The sequence below is a fragment of the Mytilinidion resinicola genome (genome assembly GCF_010093595.1).
Source record: "Mytilinidion resinicola strain CBS 304.34 unplaced genomic scaffold BDZ99scaffold_26, whole genome shotgun sequence".
NCBI classification, from domain to species: Eukaryota; Fungi; Ascomycota; class Dothideomycetes; order Mytilinidiales; family Mytilinidiaceae; genus Mytilinidion; species Mytilinidion resinicola.
The window spans coordinates 109,071-126,457 of NW_022985462.1; the positions used below are offsets into that span (position 1 = coordinate 109,071).

At 50.6% G+C, this 17,387-nt stretch overlaps 6 protein-coding genes across 6 annotated transcripts; 4 read left to right on the forward strand and 2 right to left on the reverse strand.

Moving 5' to 3' along the window:
• Positions 1–817: 817 nt before the first annotated feature.
• Positions 818–1,321, forward strand: BDZ99DRAFT_341872 (uncharacterized protein; the record flags this gene model as incomplete). Its single annotated transcript, XM_033714382.1, has 1 exon — positions 818–1,321. A coding segment is annotated over one exon (504 nt), but the record flags the coding sequence as incomplete, so codon positions are not given.
• A 2,310-nt stretch (positions 1,322–3,631) lies between these two features.
• Positions 3,632–4,045, forward strand: BDZ99DRAFT_399646 (uncharacterized protein; the record flags this gene model as incomplete). The annotated part of the gene is made up of 1 exon (XM_033716143.1): positions 3,632–4,045. A coding segment is annotated over one exon (414 nt), but the record flags the coding sequence as incomplete, so codon positions are not given.
• A 3,120-nt stretch (positions 4,046–7,165) lies between these two features.
• Positions 7,166–7,875, forward strand: BDZ99DRAFT_468038 (uncharacterized protein). The gene has a single exon (XM_033721154.1). It carries the CDS (start codon positions 7,345–7,347, stop codon positions 7,828–7,830), a length of 486 nt encoding a protein of 161 aa, XP_033570450.1. The 5' UTR covers positions 7,166–7,344; the 3' UTR covers positions 7,831–7,875.
• Positions 7,876–8,653: 778 nt separating this feature from the next.
• On the reverse strand, positions 8,654–10,277 carry BDZ99DRAFT_511992 (alpha/beta-hydrolase; the record flags this gene model as incomplete). Its single annotated transcript, XM_033724594.1, has 2 exons — positions 8,654–9,938; positions 10,193–10,277. The coding sequence occupies 2 exons, from the start codon at positions 10,275–10,277 to the stop codon at positions 8,857–8,859; spliced, it is 1,167 nt and encodes a 388-aa protein (XP_033570451.1). The 3' UTR covers positions 8,654–8,856.
• A 687-nt stretch (positions 10,278–10,964) lies between these two features.
• Positions 10,965–11,248, reverse strand: BDZ99DRAFT_468040 (uncharacterized protein). Its single transcript, XM_033721155.1, has one exon. It carries the CDS (start codon positions 11,149–11,151, stop codon positions 10,996–10,998), a length of 156 nt encoding a protein of 51 aa, XP_033570452.1. The 5' UTR covers positions 11,152–11,248; the 3' UTR covers positions 10,965–10,995.
• A 1,451-nt stretch (positions 11,249–12,699) lies between these two features.
• BDZ99DRAFT_165632 (uncharacterized protein) lies at positions 12,700–13,437 on the forward strand. The gene has a single exon (XM_033712910.1). It carries the CDS (start codon positions 12,788–12,790, stop codon positions 13,259–13,261), a length of 474 nt encoding a protein of 157 aa, XP_033570453.1. The 5' UTR covers positions 12,700–12,787; the 3' UTR covers positions 13,262–13,437.
• The last annotated feature ends 3,950 nt before the right edge of the window (positions 13,438–17,387 follow it).

A 17,387-nucleotide genomic window follows, 5' to 3' on the forward strand; every position in this document is an offset into this window, starting at 1 on the left:
CGTGTTGGAGTACACCGCCGCATCATGGACCGCCGACCTGATTTGTGGGCTCGTGGCCCTTGTCTCTCTCCTTTTCCACTTCGTGGCTCCCTTCGAGCTCCCGTTCGACATCGGTGGCTCCTTGCTCGCCCTGTTCCTGTGCGGTAGCTTCGCATTGCGCGTGAGGTCGTTCGCTCGAGATACAACTAGAGCGGGGCGAGGCCTCACGGTTCGAGGTGCGCTGGCGGCTCTGATGTGGCACAATCCCGCCCTCGCGTGCCATGTGACGTACTGCTGTACGGTACGCTTGTTGGGAAGTGCGTCGCGGAGGATGCATGTACCAGACGTGTTCTGGGTGCTTGTGGCGCCGACGCTCGAGATGGGAGAGCTGCATATGGACTCGAAGGGTGGAGGAAATCAAGCTTCCTTTACGTCGATTCTGGTCAAGGCGGGTTCGATTGGATTGATTAATACTGTGGTGAGGAATGGGCCGGCTTTTTTAATCCACATCACGCTGTTCGCACAAAGTCATGTGTTTTATCGGACGGCAGCGACCATACGACAACAGATTTGGCAACAGATCATGAAGAATGAGAAGGATCCGAAAGAGGCAAACAAAAGCCAAGCAACGCTGATCTGGCAGAAATGTCTTGCCGAGCTCCAAACGATACTTGGTGTGGTTGATGTTCTAGCTTCTTGTATTGTATCACAGGCTCTTACAGTTGCGACGTCGGTCTACGACACCGTACTGGACCAGCTCATTTACTTTTACTTGGCTCTTCCATACTGTAGAGATAGACCTCAGCCGCTGACTGCTCAGGACCCCACCTTGGATCGAATCCGCCTTCTTACACTCCTCCCTTCCGCTTCTCCCTCGCGGCCTATTCGTGTTTTCCTCCAATGGTACCCAATCTCCTCCACTCCTTCCTACACCGCCGTCTCTTATTGTTGGGGCTCACCTGTCTTTACACACACTATCTCCGTCAACAACGACAAAATCAACATAACCCGCTCTGCATACACCGCGCTCCAAGCGCTCCGCTCCCCTTTCCGGCCTCGCACGATCTGGCTCGATGCACTATGTATCGACCAAGCCTCAACCGCCGACCAAGACTGCCAGATCCCACTAATGCCGCAGATATACGCGAACGCAGCCGAGGTGACCGTCTGGCTCGGCCCTTCGAAAACAGCAGCCCTCGCCACCGCCCTGGTAGACCGGCTGTTCCTTGTGAACCGCCTGAGCCAGAGCGCAGGCACGCGGTTCGGATACGATGTCGATGTCGATGCGGCGCGGGCCCTCAAGCGTATGCTCAGGCGTGAGTGGTTTCGGCGCGCGTGGGTGGTGCAGGAGGTCGCTCGCGCCCGGGGGAAGGTTCGTGTGCGGTACGGGGCCGCACAACTCGAGTGGACACGACTGAGCTGGTTTACTCAGTGTTTACTGGGAGACAAGACACTGCTGGAGATGCTAGACGGACGCATTGGGGATGCTGGGCTCGGCGAGCAGGCCCGAGAGGCACTGAAGAACGTGGGGTTGATAAGGCGGTTTGCGCTTGTCAAAGGCGGAGGCACGTCGTTGTCGCTGCTGTTCTATCTCGTCCAGATGTTCAAAACGGGCTGTGATTTCCAGACCGCTGCGGAGGTGAACTACGTTTACGCCCTGCTGGGCTTGTCCGAGCGTTCGAGTAGTTTTACGCTAAAGCTAGAGTATCGAACTAGCATACGGCAGTTGTACGTCGATATTGTCCGCCACCTTCTGGACGTGAGCCCACCAGCGACTCGACTCGACTTCCTGGCTCACGCCGGCATGAGCTACGTAAAATACACGCCAACCCTCCCGTCTTGGGCACCAGCCTGGTCCGTCAAACCCACGAGTTTACCCCTTTTCGGCACAGATGGCAGTCCCGAGCTCCTGACCTCATCGAAGGTTCAGGAACTGCTTGATGATGCCGCTACGCTAGCCTGTGTTGCCAAAGGCAATCCCAATACCAAGAAGACGTCCTTTCACCACGAGGCTCTGGCGCAGGCGACACTATACAAGAACCAAATCCTTATGCTGCAGTTCGACGCGACAAAGGGAATGCAGCCCGATGCACGAATTTTGGCAGGCGATACCACGCTGGAGCTACGCGTGTGCCGGCTTGAGCGTGTGAGGACCGTCTGCGGATGCTATAAGCCGCCTGACGGAGCGGACCTTTCGAGCGCGCTTGCGACACTAAGGGAATGGATTTCTCTGGCTCTACTAGTAGTTGGCGCCTTGGGAAACGCGCATGGAACTCCCGGACGCGGCACGATGACGACAAGCCCTGGAGCCGCGGCGACTTCTGCGTGGCAGACGTTCGTCGACACGCTCCACGCTGGCGTAAGCGAGGGGCAGGTCGACTACATATTCTCCACCGCGCCGCAGAAGGTTGGTCCAACGCTCCACAAGTTGACGAGGGAGGCGTTGATGAAGGTCATCCTGCCCGAAACAGTTAAGGGGATGTCGAGAGAAGAGCTGCGTCAAGCCCGTGCGACCTGCCTCGCGTCTATCAGCCACAGCTGTGCGGGGAGGTGTTTTGGGATCACTCAGAACGGGAAAATGGGCCTGTTTCCTGACGGGGTGGGAATTGGAGATGAAGTGAGCTTGGTTGCAGGTGCAAAGGTGCCTTTCATCCTTAGAGAGGTCTCTATGGTGGAAGATAATTGGAATGAACGCTGCTTTAAATTAGTTGGGCCTGCATACATATCAGGGACTATGTATGGAGAGGGAATGGATACGGCCAGTGAGTTCGAGACGATAAAGATTATATGATTCTTCAAATGAAATCAAGCCATCCTTCTGTCCGCCATATCTAGGAACAGTTGTTGAATAGGCAACAAGAAAGCCCGTCTCGGAGATCCTAGCAAGACGCCTAAGAAGCTCAAAAGCAAAGCGCAGCGATACATGCATCCACTGTGGCTTGGCGGCCTGCTCCTGGTTGACCGGAATCTGCTGGCAGGCGACTGGTGCGTATTGGCGAATGGAATAGCGACGCTCCTGCATGGCATCCATGCTCATGACGCCAATCACGGATCGCGGATCGCTTCTCTCACACACCAGCAGCATGCACTGCCCCACTTTGAGTACATACTTACATAGAGCATACAGCCTTCCTCGACACAATCCCTAAACCACCACTTCCTGAATTATACACCAAACCTGCCTCACTTTCAAATCCCTTCGGAAATGCCTGGCTACGTATATCAACCTTTAGTGGACATTGAAAAGCATATCCCGGGTTTGGGGTCCCAGGCTCCTCCATTGGACGATGTAACACCAGGATTTGCTCAAGCTTCCGATCCGATTGTAGTGCCGGAAGGAGAAGAAACTTTGGAAGAGATCACCTCAGACACTAAAGCTTTGACTTTGGAAGACGGTAAAGAAGGGGATACAGAGACAGGAGTCACAGATGATGATCCTCACGAGTCAGGCCTTGACACAACTTTGCAGAGTGGACAAGACCCCGGAGCGGTGGCCGCAGAAGAGAGTGCACGAGATGAAGCTGGGGATGAGAAGCCTCACGCTTCATCAGCTCAGGAGGACAGTGACGATGACGAGGACTCGCACCGTTTTGTTATGAGTCTTATCGACCGGAAGTCGCCACTCTTTACACCAAAGGACATTGTTTGGGATATGATCAGGATCCTGAGGCTGCTACCGGGTGAATGGTCGGACCCACTTCGGTGTGAACTCCACTCCAGTTACATCTGCAAAGACAATCAACCATACATGATTCACTACCCAAACCCATTGGGCGAGCATCCGACGTACGAAGCACTTTCTTATACATGGGGCGATATGTCCACGACTACGACAATGGATCTTTGTGGGCATCCTTTCAGCATAAGCAACAATCTCGAATCCGCTCTTCGACACCTGCGACAGGATAGTGAATGGAGAGATCTTTGGGTTGATGCGATCTGCATCGACCAAAGCAATATGCCAGAACGCAGTGCACAAGTCCTCAAGATGGCAGAGATCTACCGGCACGCTTCCAAAGTGATAGTGTGGTTAGGTGAAGAAAGTAGCGATAGCAACCTTGCCATGGACTTGCTCGAGAGGCTTGGCGGGCGGGAAGAAGACATGACGTTGAAACCCATATTCAGTAACATAATCATCGGCCAGGAAGCCTTGCGACCCAAAAATCCGGACGACCTAATGGACCCTAAAGATCTTACCCAAGAGGAGTGGAATGCCATTACAGAACTCGTCTGTAAACGCACCTGGTGGTCTAGAATGTGGACTGTTCAAGAAATCACGAAATCCCAAGAAGCACGACTCATGTGTGGAAAACGCGAAATCAACTGGGACACTATCACTAACATCATACGAAATAACCCCTACGCAAGAAAGCTGGATGAGCATCTTCACGCAAGATTTAGCGCGACTTTCCACTCTGCAATCACACTTGACGATCAGCGGACTGATTCGAACTATCCTATGTTCGAAATGAGAAGGGCAAGCACCCGACTGCGAACCCTTTTGGGACGGTACTCAGAACGCGACTGCTCGGACCCAAGGGATATGATATACGCATTGCTTGGACTCTCGTCTCTCCCGGAGTCGGAACTACGGGCGGATTACTCTAAAAGTGTTCGCGAAGTATACATCGAGGCTGCCAAAGTAATGATTGCCGACGTAGCGAATAAGGGAGCACACTCCCGTCCCAGCTTAGAATTTCTCTGCTCAGCATACCGAACACCGGCTATACCACCGGAGCATGAGCTTCCGACATGGGTTCCCGATTGGTCTTCCGCGCTGAAAATCGATATGTTGGGCTTCGGACTTGATATCAAGTCACCGTTCAAAGCTTCCGGTACTTCTATACTGGAAGATTTGCCCAACTCCGATGACCTCGACCAAGGGGTCCTATGCGTGAAGGGGGTAGTATGGGACACAATCGAGGAGGTTGCAGATCTCGATCTAGTTTACAACAGATCTCTCAACAGCAAGGCTTTCGCCCAGGCTATAAGAGGGTGGGAGCCCGCGGATTTGGAATCCAGGAGCTATCCAACAGGGGAGAACGCACTCGACGCGTATTGGCGCACTCTGCTGACGAATCGAGCCACCAGCATTGTAACGCAAATACCTGCTGGTGAGACCGAATGGCATAGACAGCAATACCTAGAGTGGTCTGGCAGAACAGCCATTGCGGACAGCAGCACTTCATCGCCAATTTACGGGGTGCCTAACCGTATTTATGGATGGGTGACTTGCACCACCACAAAGGGATACTTCGGCTACGTCCCAGTACATTCGCTGCCGGGAGATAAAATCTGCATCATCCAGAGTGTGAGTGTTCCGCTGGTGCTGCATCCGCTGCTCCCTTTGGAAGAGGGAGAATCGGAACTTTCTCGTAGGCACGTGTTGATGGGGCCGTCGTACGTCCATGGAATCATGAATGGGGAAGTAGCAAAGCAGCTTGCAGAAGGTCAGGAGGAGGAAGAGCAGCTAGAAATTGTTTGAGATACGGAGTGATCTGAGAAGCTCGTTTCTCTACCTTCGCTTTCACCCATGCTCATTTGATATCTTTGGTAAAGCAGTTCAGCCAGCATCTACAGTATAATCAGCTCAATAAGGTTGTGCCCTCGAACATTGCGGCCTTGGATGCCTGCTGTTAGTGATACAATGATTCTCAGGTTCCTGGAAAGTGTTGATATTCACCCTACATGCCTTATTCCGAAGATAATTGATCGTCTGAGGGGAGATTATCGATTCACTAGCTTTTACGGAAACGGAGCACGTCAAAGTATCTAGATATCAATCACAAGATACTAGGACAGTATTATGTGCAGAGTACTGGAGGGGTACTGGAACTGACGTGCCTACACTCGCTGAGACGTTATGTGATAGGTGGAGTCAATGGGACTCAGCGAGGGGTGGCAGCCAGTTAGAATGCTCCTACGCACGTCTGTCTACGCGTCTCAGCTGTACAGGGTTCACTTCTCAGCTGGACAGGGTTCACCTGTTGTTTTGTCACCGTTGCTGCCTGCAACCCCTGGTCTCTCTTCACTATATAGCCACTCATTAGCACCTCAATACAACTCATGCTTTCCTCACTGATCCTTTGCCCTTCCTACGCCAGCTGCCAAGGGGAAACTCTCAAGTTAACTTCTATTACGATTAGTTGAAGCAATTCCCGGAGCCCCTCTTAATACTGCCTTTCACTATCATTCCTCCTCCGCGAGTGGCTCTACAGGCCATCTAGTACAACTAGAAAAATACAACTCCTTCGGACATTGATCGTATTGAGGTGCTTCTGAACACTCCAAGCACGCTCGCCGGCCCCCGAGCGAACCTGAATTTCGATAGCAAATTCTGCCATAAAACCTCGACTTCCTTATCGCTACCGTCTCATTCCAGCTCTTATCGTAAAAGATGACATCAGACGGCGCAAGAAGCTCTTGCAGAGTCACCCCGCGTGAACCACTGTCCAACTCAGGTTAAAATTGATGTGAACTCTGCCTGTATTGTAGTGGCCGTACAGGCCGAATATATACTAATAGGAAATGGCCCACCCCCTAGGTCTTATCAGCTCAGCTGAATAGAGGCCAGCTGAAAGGAATGGACACAGCTGAGAGGACCCTGGTGTAGCTGAACAGAGGGCCTCGCCACGCTGAGTGCGCGCTAGTAGCAACCAACCAAAGAACGAGAATCAAGGAGAGAGAAAAGGGGGGGAGTGCCTGTACGTAGGTGACCGTGAACCGTATGAGTTGTTGATCCTAGGTTGTAGCTGTTACAACCCGAGTGTCCACCAGTCTGAAGTCTACGCGGACTTAACTCAACGGCCTCCTCAACCTCAATATCGCATAGGAAAGCACAGCACACTTGGGCGCCAGCATACCACTTGAACATAGAATTGATGGCCTCAGAAAGCTCGGCTGGACTGCGTTTATCTATGCAGCAACTATTATCCTTACTTTTTCCCTTTCTTCTTCTTCTTCTTCTTGTTAGCCCCTGGTTTCTTCTTATTCGCCCCGGCCTTCCTCTCCTTCTTATTTTTCTTCTTCGATGACGCATTATCCCTTCTCTCAACATACTCAGGTTCAGAGCCTTCATCGTCATCAAATCCTCCCATAGGCAATCCACGTCGGCGGCCCCCTCCCCCTCCAAGGGCTCCAAAGCCGCCGCCCCCTCCAAACGACATACCTCCCCCACCTTGTAGAAACCTTTCCAAGATCAGGTATGAATAGAGCGAGCATCTCCATTTTCACTGCGAGAATGTCTCTTTCCTTCTCAATCCGAGCCATTTCAAACCTGTGGTCCATATCCTTCTGCATCGCCTCCTTCTGTTGCCTCAAGTCCGCGAGGAGATTCTCGTTGCGCAGTCTGTCAATCTCGCGCTCATGCGCATGATTCTTGTTGAGATCGCGGATCTTCGCTTGTTGCCTCAGCTTGTTGTAGTTCTCCTTGATCTTCCTATTCGCACGCTTTCTCTCAAACTCTTTGATGCGCTGCTTCTCTTTTTCTCGACGCTCTTTCCCCCACTGCTCCTTGGAGCCATCACCCTGGACTCTTTCTTTGAGTTCTTCGCTGCACCAGATGAGAATGACGATGCGGAGGAAGTCGAGGAAGAAGATTCCGAAGACGGTGATAGTGATGACGAAGGCGAAGATGATGATGATGATGATGATGATGGCGATGATGATGAGGATGATCAGACATGGGAGGAACTTCCGTTTGAAGTGGGAGAGGAGCTTAAGGACACCATCATTCCGTATGCAATGCAGTGGTATACTGGGGAAGCTCTTCTATATGAGAGTGAAGAGGAAGATGACAGTAATAAGGAGATTGAGGAGGGAAATGAGGAAGAGGCCTCTGACGATGATTGATGTCTAGTGAAAGGTGCGCTTGTGGTGTGATGTGCGGTGTGAAAATTTGTGTTCAAGGGTAGTGTTGTGAAGCCTCTATCGCACTATATCTCCTTTAGAGTCAACGTGATTGCCAATCTATTAAGCTCATAATTGTAGACCCCGGAATTAAGTTATCGAAGCCTAAATTCCTGCAGAATGTTGGGCCTAAAACTAAGTTCCACCTTGTTAATGGCACTGCCACAAACTCAGGCTTAGATACTGGGACCAGGCGCTAGCATTGAAAACATAGCCAAGTAAGCAGATTAAGAAATACCTGGGCAAAGTTTTGCCTCCAAAGCCCCTTGTTTCTGGCGGCAAATGCCTCCACTATTGAGGACATTGGCCGTTGGGGTGAAATTCCTAGATGCAAAACGTATTCCACCAAGCGTACTTGAAGCCGTCCGCAATGGCTTGCATGCAACATTGTTGATCTTGCTGAACCTAGCCTTGCAAGCTTCTTCCGGCTTGTGGATGTCCTCAAAGAACATCTCGTCGTCCTCCCTGTCTGGGAGAGAATGGTGTAAAGTGGAGGTTTGGCTTGGAAGACCTCTAAACGGAGCGTCTGCATATTTAAAAGGTACATGTCGTAAGGTTTATCGGCGTGTTCGTGGCATTCTTGGAAGAGGTTGATGAGACTGAACGTCAGCTCGTGGAATGCGGGGACGTTTCAGCCTTGCTGACAGGGTGATGCTACTATATGAGTGCCCCCGACACCGAATCCTTCTAATCTTGGAACTTGTGGCATTGGTACGACGGAACAGATTGCGAACTACTTTGCATCCTGTGTCTCGCGAAAATTTGTATCTGAGAGCCTGGGGATGATGCCAGATCAAGTTTCGAAGATTTTAGCGGTTGTAATGGTGAAAGCTTTTTTGTGTAGAGAGCCAGCACCAGCTGAAAAGCAAAGAGGTTTACTACGGCCTCTACACGCATCTCGTGATTAGCGTCGTAAGCAGCCGCTTCTTCTGTCCATATGACACCAAAACATGGTCATTGATATGACAATCAAGGTGCAAATTCTGGATACCTGGACCGAAATGCTTGAAGAACAGCTGAAGACGTTGTTTGATATGTCATCTGCCAGTCATGTTCGCCATACTTCAAGATCTGTAGTCTTATCGTCCCTTCCTGCGTAGTCCAGTCAACATACCATCCACCCGGCCCTAGATCTACTTTCTTTCTAGCCTTGTCTTTTTCTAGCTCTTTAAATGAGATTGGAGTTGCACTGGTGGCATTCACAGCATGCCAGAGCAATTCTTGGGCGTGCGCAACTGGAATATCGCTGTCATCCTCGGAATGAATGAGGGTAAGGTGATAATTCTTGCTATGCCGAATGAACTGAGCAATCTTGTCTTTGACCACCCAAGTGTCCTGGAGTCTGCTTGTGAGGAAGCGGAAAAGTGGCGGTATTTTTGCAATTGGAGCCAAAACTGGAATAATTCCGCCGATTCGATACGTTGCAGTGAGACTTGGTAAATCCGCAAAGGATGCGCTAATAACAACACCAGCGAATGGAAGCGAAGGATTTTGTGTGGCTAAGTAATTGACTAGCGATATTGAAACTGCTGAACCCAGGGACTGTCCATATGCCACGATCCGGTCGGGTGGAATTTGAGCGGTGGTTGTTGCCCACTTCACAACTGCGAGTGCATCAAGCAAAAGGCCTCGCTCAGAAGGAATGCCACTTGATAAGCCAAAGCCACGGTAGTCGAAGGTCAAAATGTAGATCTTATTTGGCGCTGCGGAATAGATATTGCGGTACGAGGTGGGCCTTATTGTAGAGCCTAAGGTTCCGGATGTGCCGTGCATGTACAGAACAAGTCTTGCCTCTGGGTCATCTCGCAATAGACGGAAGTTGACGATTTTCGTAATATCGCTGACCGGTCCGGACAGGCCCTGGTCCAGTATATTTTTCTGATTCTGTTCATAGACTCCAGACGGGACAATCTGCCATGCATGCAGTTTCACGCCGTCTTCGGTGTCAATGTAAAATGGGACAGCTTGATTATGCAGAAATCCAAACTGTTCCGGGACGTTGAGATCTTTGGACCATGTGGGGGTCACCTTATGAAGGTACACAGAGTATGCTTGGAAGGAATGAGCAGCAATGAAAGTCCCAAAAGGCCGAGATAAAGGGTCAAGGGTACTCCAATTGTTATGAGCACGACCTTGAGCGCGAGGCTAAGCGCTGGGTTCATTATGGTGCCAAGGCGAGTTGAGATCGAAGTTGGGGCTGCTTTCGTGGAGTGGGATCGAGAAAGTCGGGAAAGTGGGGAGCACGGTCGCGGCAAGGTGGCCTCTGACCAAACCCAATCCTAACTCACAATCTTGAAAACTTTACCTCTTGTCTGGGCTTTCAATAGTGCCACGAGGGACTTCAGACAGTGGCAACCACGCAGCAAACAAGTTAAGACCAGACGCGCCATTTCAATGCTCCTCAAAAACCTCAAGAATTCAGACTCCAAATCGCATCCGTGTCCGTCCATAATCTTACACCCTCTTTAACCTACATGGCCGACCTCAGCTAGCTTCCTGACGCTCCAAACATGCCCTTGATTCCCACTCTCGAAACCTTACATCTGTCCCGAAGTTTACAGAGGAAGCCCAACACGCGACCTGTGGACGCAAAACTGCGACTAAACATCTATGAATCATTCTACGGCGCAATTTGCAAACATGCGCTGTCACTATTTGATCCGGGCTAACTTACACTGCTAGAACAGGTAGTACAATGGTGGGATTCAGCAATTATCTCTTTTTAGCTTCTCATCTACTAAATAATCTCTCTCGGTCCCACACACTCAAGCCAGTGCCTTCAGACCTCCATTATTTTCAAGGCAGGTGTCAGTTTTGGAGGAGACTTCAGATCAATGATATGGTAATGATTTCGGTTTCAAGATGTGACTATCATCACGTGATTGATGACTCCTTATTTGTGCTTAACGTCTGCCCTAATAATCAATTTGTCGCGGCTGAAAACTTCACCCCCGTCAACTCAACCCTGTTAATCAGTCTCTGTCGCGCTCGGAAACCTCAGTCTCATCTGCCCTGTTAATCAATGTCCGTCGCGGCTGGAACTTTCAATCCTTACCCGTGAATACTAGGAGGCTTATACTCAGGTTGAAAATTGATGTGAACTCTGTCTTATTTCGGGGGCCCGAAGGCCAAACTATATACTACGTAGGAAGTGACTGTATGCATAGGCAGAAGCACTAATTGGAGGCAGCAGTAGGCAGCATTAGGCAGGGTAGGCCACCGTACCCCAACCCCTCTCTGTAGAAGTTGTAACTGGCTAGGCATGTAGGCAGCTACTATGCCAGCAACTCCAAGTCTGTACGTAGGTGACCGTGAACCGTATGAGTTGTTGATCCTAGGTTGTAGCTGTTACAACCCGAGTCTTATACGATGCCTCGCTCCCCGTAGCCTATCACAACAAGCTGTTCAAGCTTCTTGGACTTTCACCGCACATGAAACTCAGCCGACTGATATTTTTGGGGTTGTGCTCTGAAAAATACGAGGCTTATGTTATACAAAGTCTCAGGGTTTGTTGCAACGAGCTGTTCAGCTTCCATGAACTCTCATCACACATGAGACCTCCAAGACTTTATCGGACATTATTCTAGTGGCTCAGCCGGGTGATGAACCCGGGATGTATTATTTTGGAAATCAGATTGACTTTACGTATGAATATGAAGCCATCATGCAAATCGCTTTCAAAACAAGACATCGAGCTGTCCATACTTCGTCACCTTTCTTTCCTCGGCATCTTCTTTTCACTCTTTTCCTCTCCTAAACGTTTTTCTTTCTAGTCCCTCTTTCACGAGTACTGTCTTTGCTGGTCTCTGAGCAAACATTTTAGACTCGACATGGTCTCTTACAGGAGCAACAGTATTGGAATTGTTATTTGCATCGCTTTTTGATTTATCCCACATTCAATCGCTCTACCTACCATCCACTCGATTCGACAAATTGATGAGCACCCTGCCTATTTGAACGTAACGTGCTCTGAAGAAGTATTGGACAGGCGAAGGCCAGCCATAGATCGCTGGAATGCAGCAAAAGCCGGTAGAGCCCTCAGCGCCATCAACCGTTACTAGAATGAAGACACCGGTGGTGCTGGTGGACAGAATGGGCAACTTCCGCTAGATTGGCTGAACACTATGCTGAACCATTTCGGAATGCCGGGGGCAAGCTGCGGGCTCTCTGTGGACGATTGCAACATTGATCGCGACTGTGCTGATTGCACAATGTCGAATCCCCCTCCTCCAACGCCGGGGGATTAGTTAGTTTTGACTTCTATCAGCAACTTCCATGCCGTAAGTCTTATCCATATTGCTGTTCCTATGATAACTTACTTAACTAATATGCCACAGTTTTACGTGAACTTCTACCTCTCTATACAGTCTGCCTGGAGCGCCCTCGTAAATACGATAGGTTCTTTCGTGTCAACCTTTGCGCAGCAGAAAGAAGACCCTATGGATGAGCTCTTTGACAAGATCTTGAACGGGTTCATTGACATGGAGTCAATTTTTTGCTGGTGAAGGCGTTCGGAGGGTTAGCAGAAGAGTTGAGTGCCAAGGGTCTAGATAGTGAATCAATAGCAGATGCGGCAGAAGATGGTTTAGGCAAGGCAATTGACTATGCCAAGAAAGATGGAACATTGTACGTCTCGACAGCTTCTGATCCTCACTTGGGTATAACTCCCATCGATCAATAAACAGATGCTGACTTACTCAGGCCTGAAGGACTCCCCCCAGATGATAAGAAGAGCACCCTCGTCGAGACACTTCAGGCGATTACGGACCGCTATATCAAAGTCATTGACACTTACATCACCAAATCACTCCGCGGCGAATATCCTTACCTTGCCGACTTTTCCGGGACTCTGAGAACAGCTGTCTGAGCCAACAATGGTGTTAATCAATCCTTGTCGGACATGTCAAACTCTTTGCAACAAGTGTTCTCCGCATCGCTCCTCAGCTCGGCTTGGAAATTGGCGGATCCAGAGAACCTCTACCCAGTCATCCTGTACAAAGCCGAAGACTGCACCAGCGGAGACCCTACCAATCTCATGGAGAAAGGGATCTCTTCTGACACCGGCTCCTGTCTCGTCATCGGATACACCTTCCGAGTCGTGGGGTACACGAAACAGATCTGCGAGGGATTGCCCACGGCGAACACCGGCCCCGAACCATGCAATGCAAACGTCTTCAAGAAGCTTCCTGGTTGGGATGAGCTAACTGAGAAGACTGGCCTCGATAAAGATCAAATTGTGTGGAGCTCGTGGCAGGCGTACCAAGCCAATGGAAATAAAAACGGATACAGTATTACCAACACGATGGCTGGTGGCGCTTCTGCGTTTAGACAAGGGCCTACCACACCAGGACTTGTTCCAGATCCCTATCTGTGAGGCCGGCGCGGCGAGGGATAGGTATATAAACTCTCCCGGTGCGGACCCATGTGATTATGGAGGGTGGTAATTGGGATTAGTGGAACTGGCGAGCGCAAGGACCGTTTATTGTTTTGATCTAAATCTCGGTATATGAATTTTTCACATTCTTACCTTCGCTTGGTGCATCCTTTTTTTTTATTTTTTATTCATTCTTCGTGTAATATCACCACATATTTCAATTCCTCTATAACCATTGCGTGGTATCAGAAGACAACCGTTCTTATATTCTTCAATATGCTCAAATTACAAGCGTACGCCGTGGCGATTTCATCCGGCCTGATTCACGCTCTCGAGAACTTGACATCATGTCTCAAATTTTCATAGCGCGGTGGATGACTTCAGACGGTGGTAAATTAGTAGAAATGTTAAACTCCAAAAGCCGCAATTTGAACTGCCCGCGCGTTGCCTGAATTTTACCCTCTGAATCGTAACCCGTTGGCTTGAAAACTGCGTGCTCTCTTACCACTGCATGTCGGCTTCAACTACCTTCCTAACGCCCCAAATCCATGTCCCATTCACACCCCCCAAAAATTGACATCGTATTATGAAGTTTCTCACCACGTTGAAGGACTTCCCACGCCAGCATCACAGTATCAACATGAAATATCCTCACATCACATTTCAAGCTCCTTACAATCACATAGAAAATTATTCTGCGAATCATAACGAACTCAATTGAAAACTAACAAAGCTCCTCCCCCTCGGGGGTGGCACAGGGTATCATCGCAGCTGCCAAAACTCTTCGCTCAAAGACCCAAAAACGACCGTACACCGAATGCTAATGCTGCCATACCTTCAAAACGCCATGAAACCGCGATCCTTTTTCCTGTACTCCAATTCACAATGCTTAAACCTTGAAAACCCATTTGCTCCGGATTTTAACCCCCTTAACCGGGCTCATCTTCTCCGCCTTCAAAATCGCCACCTCGTTCATAGTCTTTTGGAACGAGTACGGAGAAAAGTCCCATTCGGCCTCCTCGCTGATCGTAGCCAAAGCGGACTGAGGCGTCCTCGACTTCGGCTCCCACGTCAGCCGCTTCTCCCGCGGCCTCGGCGTCACCTGCAGTGCGTTCAATCGGGACTCGATCTTCGCGACTTCTGCGGCAACGACCTGAAGATTCCGCGTTAGCAGGGCGAATCTAGACGTCTTTTGTTTGCAAGGCATGAGGGAGGCAGTCAGGTATTTGGGAATCAAGTTCCGCTCTTCTACCTTTGATTGCCGCACCTGCTTGCCCAGCTTCACCTCCACCGCCGCCACCTTTTCAGCCGCCGGCTTCGATGGTTTCGATGGTGTCGTCGCCGCCGCTTCCCGAGCCGCGTTCTCCTTCTCGAGCTGGCGCTGCTGCTCGTCCGGCTCGCCGTCTTCGGCGCGCTGTCGCTTTGCGAGTTCATCGAGCTTCGAGCGGCGTTGCTGCTTCTCCTCGCGGTTGATCTTGGAGTTTTCCTTGCGAAGGTATTCGACGGATCTGCGGTAGCGGTCGAGGGATTGCTGCGTGGCTGCGAGCTCGCGTTCGAGTGCGTCGGTGTCTGCAGAGCTGGTGCGAGCACCGTTTGCCGATCCGTTCTCGCTCAACTTCGTCTGCATCTTCGCTGCGTCGGCCCAGCGTTCGCGCTCCAGTTTTAAGACTCGAATCTCGCGGTCGCGTTTTTCTCGTTCCTCCAGAAGAGATTCTTCTTTGGAGCGTAGGATGGAGATCGCTTGCTCCAGCTCGTGAATTTTCGAGGCTTTCTTGCTGGCATCTCGAGTGCGAGCCTCGAGGAGCTCGATCGTAACATTCTTTTCTTCGATGTCGCGATCGCGGAGTCTGATCGTCATAGCGTGCTTCTGCAGCTCTTCTTGCAATGCCCTCATCTCATCCTCAGCATCAATTGAGACGAGTTTGCTGGCTGCAATCTCTCGGCTCTTGAGAACCCAAGGAGCAGTGGCACGTTCAAATTCCACGGTGCGAGTTAGAGTAGTCGACATAGCGTGAAGGTTTGAGAGATCTTCTGTGAGAGCTCGGAGCTTCGCACTCAAGGTGGAATAGATGTCGGCATCGATGGGCGAGTCGGTGAAAAATGTCTCTGTGGTCTTAAAGAGAATGCTCCGGACGGCAGAATACGTGGGTGGCGCTGGCTGTCCTTCCTGCTTCAGAAGGGAGAACAAATTCTCACCCAAGATGCGGCAATATTTGGCTAGCTGCGCGGTGCCTTCCTCGCAAGCCTCGAAATCGGGATGCGTGTCAGGTGTGAGCGACAGAGATCGCGATCTCAAATCCTGCAGGGCTCTGAGTGTTTTTCCGACCACGATTTTGGCGGAGCGGCCGGCTGCGATTACTGCGTCGGATTTTTGCATGAATCTCGCGATGCCGTCATCCGCGTCGTCAAATGGAACCGTTTTCCCGACCTCATAGCTGATGAGGGTTAGCCCGGTGATGGTAACATCCAGGTTGGATTGAATCAGCTCGACGCTCATTTTGAGCTCGTCTGCTCCGCTGTCCAGAGAAGCACTGGAAATCTCGTGCTGAGAAGCGAGATGTTTCAGTACAGCCACCGACCTCTGAAGTTCCTCGGCGACCGTGCGTCCGGGGAAATCATTCTTGCGAAGCGCCTCGATTTTGGTGTCGAGAGCCTTCTCAACTGGCTCTAGGTCGAATATCGCGCCCTGAGCCCCAAAGCGTGCAAATTGCTCGAGGCTGCATGACGAGATTCCACTGATGAACCGGTCGGACATTTCTGCGATCCAAACAAGCTGGTTCAGCGCGTCGCAGACTTCGAAGACGTCTTCGTCGTGAATCACGCTCTGTTTTCCAGGTGCGTTGAGGGGCTCCCGGATCAAACCGTGCAGCAGCTTGGCCTTGAAGGAGATTCTGCGGCATCGAAGCAGTCCCAAGACTGAGTCTCGCTCTGACTGGAATGCTTCGGGAAGGAAGAGCTGAACAATGGCGAGGTGCTCCGATGCTTCTTGAGCGTCGAGTTTCCTCAATTCCATGTCGATAGTCGTGATCATCGTGTTGGTCGCAGACTGGTTGAGCTTCAAGTTCAGATCTGCCAGCTCCTTCGACCGCTGGGCAAGGTCCTGTGCCTCGGACTCTGAGATTTCCTTATTCGCCCGCATTTCTTCCAAGTCCGACTGAAGAGTGGCAAACGCTTCCCGATACTTGACAATTGCGTATTCTTGGGTGGCGAGAGCTTCCTCGTGCTGAGCAACTGCCCGAAGGCTATCTGCAATTTCGGTCTCTTTCAGTTCGAGCTCCTGTCGGAGTTCTTTCTCGTTCTCGACGTGGTTGATCTCAAGTTCGTCGTTAAGTTCCTTCAAATCCTGCAGATCGTCAACAACGAGCTTCAACTCATCAATCTTATCTTTCAGTACGATGTTCTGATCCGAAAGCTCTTCAATCATCTCCTCGGCACCAAGTGCAGCGTCCAGCTGCTGGCGGAGGTCTTGGATGTCCGCTTCCGACTCCAAGAGTTTGGCCTTCGTGTCTTCGTACTGTTCTTTAACCTGTGCTAGGTCTTGCACATCTTCTTCGAGGCTCTTGATTTCGCTGCGGAGCTCTGCTTCTTGCTCTCGCGAGACGTCTCGAAGTCGGATGAGGGCGTCTCGAAGACGCTCATTCTCCCGCTCCATCTGCACCCAGCTCGCACTAGTCTTCTCTTCGGGGCTGATGTCCTGTCCAAGTTCAAGGTTCTCGTCTTTTAGAATCTCGTTCTCTAGCTCGAGTTCTTCAACACGCTGCTTGAGATCAGTAACCTCGTTCATGTAGTTTTCGGCCTTCTCTTCGGCCATCTCGCGCTCAAGAGTGATCATTTCCATGTCGGTGTCATGATCCTCTTGGAGCAATGCAATTTTCTCCGCGGTGTCTTCCGCATCTTTCAATCCTTTCTTGAGCACCGCGTTCTCCTGCTGTATAGGTTGGTATTTCGCCTGAAGTTTCTGTATGATGGACTCGAATTTATCCCTCTCCTGCTGAATTCGATCCAGAGCCTTGAGTTGTTCCCTATCTTCGAGTCGCTGTTTTTCGAGGACCCGAAGCTTTGTTTCCAGCTCCTCCACCTTTTTGTCTTGGGTTGAGGAGGTTCGTGTAGTAGATGATGTGATTGA

Bases quoted from the DNA above. Each gene is read 5' to 3' on its own strand.
- BDZ99DRAFT_165632 (XM_033712910.1), top strand. From the start codon at position 12,788: ATGTCAAACTCTTTGCAACAAGTGTTCTCCGCATCGCTCCTCAGCTCG.
- BDZ99DRAFT_468040 (XM_033721155.1), bottom strand. From the start codon at position 11,151: ATGCCTAGCCAGTTACAACTTCTACAGAGAGGGGTTGGGGTACGGTGG.
- BDZ99DRAFT_468038 (XM_033721154.1), top strand. From the start codon at position 7,345: ATGCGCATGATTCTTGTTGAGATCGCGGATCTTCGCTTGTTGCCTCAG.